At 44.0% G+C, this 7,322-nt stretch overlaps 1 protein-coding gene across 10 annotated transcripts in view; it reads right to left on the reverse strand.

Moving 5' to 3' along the window:
• Positions 1–7,322, reverse strand: part of MTCL1 (microtubule crosslinking factor 1) — a 128,566-nt gene that overhangs the window by 36,000 nt on the left and 85,244 nt on the right. For 6 of the 10 annotated variants that reach the window (XR_012032288.1, XR_012032287.1, XM_072828745.1 and 3 more), the window contains one exon: positions 1,752–1,874. The exons of 3 other annotated variants lie outside the window; for them this stretch is intronic. Coding sequence is in view for 5 of the 7 variants with exons in the window: in XM_072828745.1 (XP_072684846.1) it covers positions 1,752–1,874 (123 nt within the window). In the remaining 2 variants the exon portion in view is untranslated. The remainder of the gene's footprint in view (positions 1–1,751; positions 1,875–7,322) is intronic. One more of the 10 variants, XM_072828751.1, reaches the window with a different exon arrangement.

Consider the following 7,322-nt stretch of genomic DNA (forward strand, 5'->3'; position numbering starts at 1 on the left):
CATTTCTATGTTAAGTTCCTGCTTTTCAAGGTCGGTACAGGCACGCTTCCAAGCAATAAACAATGATTATGTCCACAATGACTAAGCAAAGGGGTGTGAATAAAATCTTATTGCACAGATAAGGGCACAAGAATAATATCTATAGTAGCTAAAGTGACAGGATGACAGCTTTCTGTTCCACAGACCCCCTCAAAAAAGGGGTTTGAATGCCAGCCTGTAGTTATCAGCTGTCCTCTCCTAATTCCTAATTCAACACTCTCTCTTGGCCAAAACCCAAGGCGTTGAGTTTTGTTTTGTCTTGTTTTCCCAAAGTACTGGATTAGGGCTCAGAAACCATGAGGATGTGACTATGGCTGCCTGAGGTCAATACCAATACGCCCTACATGTGAACACCAGTGAAGAGTGAGAGGTAGCTCTGGGAAGGTCCCGGGTCTGCACAGACACTTGTGTGCCACTGTCATAATACCAGATCTTTTTTTTTTTTTTTTTTCACTTCAAGCTCAGATAACACAAAATAGTGGTGATTTTAATTCATCATCTTGGCAGCTCTCAAAGTCCCACCATGTGTTCCTATCCCTGTGGGCACAAGAGCAGGATGACTGGGGAGAGGGGGTAACATACCATTTTGGAAATCAGCATTTGCAATTTACTTGCGGAATTACGTCAGGTCATCCACTGACTAGGAAGGCTTCAGTTTTCTTGGTAGCAAAAGGAAGCTAACTCAAGATGTGAAGAGTGAGCGCCTAGCTCATGGCAGGTAGGCCAGAGACACTGGAGTCTTAGTCGATGGAGGCGCAGCCCTGGGAAGGGATGTTCTCTCGCCCTCTCATTTGCAGCCTCCTGGAAATGTTCCTTCCTGCCTGGCTCTGACTTCCCCACTGCCCTGGTTGCCTCCTCCTGTTCCATGACTCTAAGCACTTCCCAAGGCCCAAGAGTTGGTCCTCTTCCCTTGGGACACGTCAGGGGACACGGACCGGACCATTTGCCTCTGAACAAGCCAGGATGACCTCTCACCCCCTCCAAACAAGGTTTGCAGCCCAATCTCCAACACACTCCTTTTATCCTAAATTCAAGTATAGACACACCTGGGACCTTGCCATTTTGCTATTAGCATCTGCAGGGATAAACTCACTTCTTTAACATGATTTTTGGTGCAGGAAAAAAAGTTAAATTATTTAGGAAATGAGTGCCTGTGTCTACCAATCCCTTCTCCTAGCAACTCTGGGAAAGGATTTAACAGATAATGGGTAATTGGCCAGCAACAGGTTATTCTAAGATAAGCTAGAAAAGTTAACAAGGCTGCAGTTCAATTAATGGCAGTTTTCTGAAGACCACCATTTAGGGTGAGTTGTTATTTCCTATCAGAAAATTTAGCTAACATTGAGCAAGTTTACAAATCTGCAGGACAACAAAAGTTATGGACACACTTCCCTGTCCAGGTCCTTAATTAAGGCCTATATTTGCTGGCTATGGCTGCAGGAAAACAATGGGTTAGATGTTAGGAAGAACTTCCCAAGACCACAATGTCAATACTGAAAAGCATGGTTTAGAGGAGGAAGGTGGACAGTTCTCTTTGTGAGATGTTGGCGGGGCAGCTCAACTGGATGATCCTCCAGCCCTGGGAGCCCGGGAGTCCAGGAGCCTGTGTGCAATAGACAGCTCTCTTGCAAATACATCCTGTCATGTGCCTCCAAGGGGCTCCACGGTCAGAGCCCTGCCCTGGCCGTGCTGAAATTGTGTTACATATTTACCTTCCGAATCTTGTTTGTAAATTTCTCTGTCTCCTCTTGATGCAGTCTGGTCGCCTGCGCAAGCTGACCCTGCAGCTCCTCTAGCGATACACTCTGTTCAGGTAAAACAGGGGGGCCCCTGAGCTGATCGGTGGGATAAAGGAAGGGGTTTAGTGGAGGCGAGAACTCTGCCTGACGTGAAGACGCAGGACAGACATCTGGACAAGCCAGGAACACACACGGACGACACAGTACGTGCGGGCACCGCAGCAGTGGAGTGAGTCTGCGGCAGCTCCCCTGAGGTCCTGCCCTGGGCTCTGGGGTCATCTGTGATGGGCAACCCCGGCCGCCCTCGTCTCTCACCTGGGAGACAGGTGCGTAGTGGTTGCCTGTCACCCGAACGTGGACTACCACAGTCCCCACCACCCAGGCTGAGAGAAGGGAACCAGGGTGCACCAGAGGTGGCCCTGCTACCACAGCAGCTGCTGGACAGCTTTTTCAAATGCTGGGGTGGTCAGAGCTGGTGATTATGATCAAGTTGAGAATGGCCAGCTCACACCAGTCATCTCTGAGATTCATTGCCCATTCAATTCATTCCAGGTTGAGGCATTAATTTGCTCATAGGCTTTCTTAGTAGAGATTTTCCTGCCCCATAGAGAGTGTATTTGTTTCCTCTGGGCAGTCCTGCCCTGGGCACTCAGGATAAGTAGGGGTGGGGTGCCTTCAGGGACTAGAAACATCCTTTCAGTTGCATGCACAGCTTAAGAGGTACTGCACAAAGATCTGCTTATTACATGTTAGTTCAAAAATAGTTAAAGAAATATTGTTTTAATGCCCTTTATTGGTAAAGTCTACCTATTAGTAAAAGCCTGTCTTTTGTGCCTTTTATGTCCAAATGGTAATGATAGAGAAGTCAGAGCTACTATTTTTTTAATAAAGTGTATTTTCTAAGAAATGGAAACAGTTATATTAAAAATCTCGGGCATTGTTAAAATCAAAGCATGATGTTTCACCCACTTGTTTATGCTAGTTGAGGATAGGGGTTCATAAACCCAGGGACCAGAGTGATTGTCACAATAAAAATAGATGTCATCCTATCGGTTCATTCTGATGAGCTCATCTGTTCTTTCTCACGGAGGATACTGTTCACCCATCCTAATCGGATGTGACTTAGGTTGTCATGACTGAAAATCATGCCCCAAGAACAGGAAATGTTGGTGGGGGAGGAAAGAGCAGATCTCTTCCTTTAGCCCAAGGGATGACCAGGAGGTCACAGGAAGGATGGAGACAGAAAATCAGAGACACTGGGGATTCACCAACTTCTGATAAAATTTTTGAAAGCTAGAAATTTAAGCTCATCCTACTTTCAAGAAATCAAGAACTACTGAGGACGTTCTTGCCTCTTTGAGTTGCTCATTATTAGGGACAATTACTATAGACTTTTATCTACTGAGCCAGGCTTCCAGTTCTCTCTGAAAAGAAGCATTTCTTTACTCCAGTGACTAATTTCTTATTTTTAAGAGAACTATTTTACTGTTTTTTTAACATGTATGGTCCTTTACAGCAATGACTTAATCTTTTCTCTTGTTGGCTTGCCTTCCGTACTTGTGAACACATTTACTTTGTAGTCTCTATCTGATACTCTAGAATCTGAAGGTCTGTCTTGGAGTTGCATCCTGCTGTTGGCCATCACCTGTCACTCCAGGTCCTTATTTTTGGCTTGCGTGTTTGCAGTTTTGGATCGTGAGTTCATCTTCAGTGGGGAGTTAGGTGTGATCTTGTATGTAATGTGGATTGAGAATGTACCTCCAGATGGGGTTTGCGATTGCAGCAGCCAGTGACAGAACATGAACTTTCCTTTCTTGGGGACTCCTAGGTGACATCAGCTGGGGACTCCTAGGACTTGGGGACTCCTAGGACCACCAGGTGACATCAGTTCAAAGCCGATGCTGGTGAAGCTGTCAGTATGATTATGCGGGGGAGACTTCATGTTGGTAGACAAGCTTCCCTCTACCAGCAGGCAGATGTCTCTCCGGGTGAGACCTACACAGTGTGCAGCCCTTGGGGGCTCTGGATCATTGTTCTCTCTGTGTTGGGCCCAAGGCTCTGTCCCTGTGCAGCTATTAATAACAAGGCTCTGGGCTATCAATTCTGGCAACCATCCCCCTAACCTGCTTACCTAAAGCACAGATTCTGCTGCTCTGATGTTCACTTCTGAAATTAATTCCAACTCCTGAAGATTTTCCTAAATTTTGGGGGAATCCAGCTACATATTTAAAAGGACATTTTATATTTTATGCAGCACTTGATTCAACAAGTATTTATTGAGCACCTATAGTACTCATCACTGTACTGGGGATTTAGGAGGATGTAGAACTGCCCCCAAATCCTCGCCCTCCTGGGGTGTCCTTTCTGGAGGTTTAGGTATTTTGCACAGGAGTGTCTTCAGGTGACCTAGGCTACTCTCTTCCCAGCTTTACTTTTTAGGTATTCATTAGTCTGTACATTTAAGATATAAAAATCTTCCATATTTTGATGCATCTGATACTAACCCAAGGCTCCATATGAATAGACACTGAAAAAAGTATCCTCAGGAAGACTTTCTTACATGAAAACCAAAGATCTGTTAATTTAGTTTCTATATATTAAACCAAATGAGGTAGTTTGGTTTTAATAAATAATGTGCATAAACTGTTTTTATTTTAAACAAATAAATGAGTCTCATACTTCAGCATTGTTTGATTTAAAAATGTGTCCCTCTGTTAGAACCACATCTGAAGGGTCACAGAAAAGGACCACTTAAGTCCTGTGAAGTTGTTCACCTGAAGCATCAAATTTACCTACAGTGGCTCCGCATCATCTGTGGAGACTGGTTAACAACAAGAACTGTTAGAGCCTCCTCATCTACTAGAAGCTTTACTTTCCTTTATTGCCCATTTTTGCTAATGGAATTTTAAAACTCCTGCAGACAAGTAACTGTTCCTAGCTGGGATGCCGTCACTCCAGTGTTACAAAAAACAAAATACAAACAGGCTATGGTCAAAGTTTCAGTTCAGAATTATTCTACTGTCATATAACTGCATCCAACCACATCCATGGGGAGAAAGTGTTCCCATGACACATCGATCTCCTCTAGAAAATAAAGTCTTCCCTTCATCACCAAGTTCCCAAAGTGTTGCTTCTAAAAACCATCCCTTGCCCACTTACCTAAGATTCTGGTTATACATCAAACAAATTGACCTCTCTTCGAAGTCAGTCTATTGAAACAAATACCATCCTTAACTTGATCCCAAGGCTGTGGAGATGTATCAACCTTGACGTCACAACCACCTTCCCTGGCAGTGTTCTGAAAGCCACTGCCCATGCTTTCCCCGCAGTTGGGTCCTACACCAACTGACAATGCTAATTTCCTGGACATCTTCAGAGAGAGTGGCTTATAGATCACTTTCCACACTTAAGAAGATACCTGCATTATCTCCAAGCAAAAACAGGGATGTTTTTCATTATAGTCCCTATAAACAATGCTACTTAAATAGTAGGATTCTATTCTACTTCTATCTCCAGGACTTCATTTTCTGGTGAGTTCCATTTTGTTCTGGCCAGTTTTGTTACTGCTTCTTCCAAAAGCCATATATGAGATCAACACATGTGTCCACATACTTGGCATAAAACCCCACGTCATTTTATCGTGGCTGCTATATTCACAGCTGGGGCATGAGGAGTCACAAATGCTTCATGTGCATTGTTGATTAAGGGATCAAAGGAGGAGCTAGGGAAGAGAGCTCTTTGAGATTTCTGATCTAGAAACTCAATCCTCTGGGCACAGGTTTGGTTTCATTTAGTCTGAAATGTGACCAGTGCCCATGCTTGGCCACTTCTCATTCAGGACTATTTTTAAGGTGCCCTGCACATTCCAAGCTGCACATTCTATGCACTGCTCTCTTTTAACAAGTTAGAATCTCTTAGCAGATCTGTCAAAAGCCATAGGGAGCAAAGTCAGGGAAGAAATCTGGTGCATGGTAGGAGAATCTAGTTAACATCTACTGAGATGAATAGGCACCAGAAATATCTGTCCTTCTGAAGTCTGTTTTGTTCCCCCCCCCTTCCCCGAGCTGCTAATTTTGGTACACTTGCATTTAATGGGTTAGTGGGTATTAGTGCATTCTGACGTCAGCTTTTTCTGCCTATAACTGTTTCAAGAGTGCTGGGTGTGGATCATCCTCTCTCTTCCTAAGATTAGCATATACACTATCTGAGCAGTAGGCCTTCTGTTGCACAGATTTGTCATCTCCTGAAATTCTGGAGTGTTACAATGTGGCTTTTCCTTCTCTCCTTCTTGGTGCTATCGCTGCTAGTGGTACTAGTACTGGAAGTAGTGGTTTAATCCAGCCCAAATGTCCATATATCCCAAAATAACAAGACATCGTCTCTCCTCTTACTCCAAATATGAAAATCTATAAGGTAAAAAAGCATAGAAGGCATCTCACACATGGAACTTGAGAAATTGATGCTTTTTAAAAACTCCAGCTTAAACACAGCAAGTTTTTTTTCCCTCTTTTAAGCTATTGATACTAGGTGTCCTATCAGCTCCCGACCCCAAGAAACTAAGGACAGAGCTAAGGGAAATTCACACATGTGTAGTAGTAATTGGCTTGCACCAACAATTAGTTAATTTCAAGGACAATGTTAGAGGAAGGAAGAGCACTGCTTGAGGCATGTTGGCTTCAGTCTTGGCCTCATTCTAGATCCAAGTGACCAAGTGTACCTTTCCTGCAGTTATGGTGGTGCTCTGTGCTGTCGGGTCCATGTGGGAATCTTCACCAGGAGCAGCGTCTGGGTCAGGCTGCTCTGCTCACTGACCGGAGCTCTGTGCATAGTTTTCCATGATAGCCTCACAGGAAAGTTGTGGCCAATGGATCCATGGATGTTTTCATTAAGACTTCTAAGAGTTCTGCCTCTAGCATTGTCCATTGTACAGTTCTTTAACTCACCGTAGTACTGAAAGATCAAACTAAGCAGGGGACATGCTCCACAGGGACAGAGCAGGTCCTCTAAGACTGTGACTCTATGAGGGATCTATGTTGGTCTCCTCTCATGAAAGGAAGAACTACAGAGCTATCAAAGTGGTCCTAGGATATGTTTTATCTTTTAAAAAATATTTTAAAATATAATGTGTTTGCATACGTAATTGAGAGTCTTCCGTGTGAAATGCCTTAGAGGATAAAGAAGTCAGAACACAAGATGTCTAAGTCTTGATTAATACTATTCCTTTTAGGAAATTATGCTTGCCTTTCACCATGAGTTTTAAAATTTTCTCATCAAGCTCTGTAAGATTAAAGGAAATCGAACAGATGTTCAAAGGAAGCAACATACCATGGCAAGAGAGCCAGATGTGTAGTCAGTGACCTGAGTGACCTCAAGGAGACGGAGCTCTTCTGAGCAGCGCTCCTCATGGCAAGGTGGGGAGAGGGCTGAAGCAGGCGCAAGAAGACTGTTCTAGACCACTCATCCACCAAACCTCCCGAGGGGTTTCCTGGAGAGCCACCTCACTCTCAGACCTCCATTTTCTTGTTCACAGAATGGGGGAAATTA

This window comes from Canis lupus, chromosome 6 (assembly GCF_048164855.1).
Source record: "Canis lupus baileyi chromosome 6, mCanLup2.hap1, whole genome shotgun sequence".
Lineage (NCBI taxonomy): Eukaryota > Metazoa > Chordata > Mammalia > Carnivora > Canidae > Canis > Canis lupus.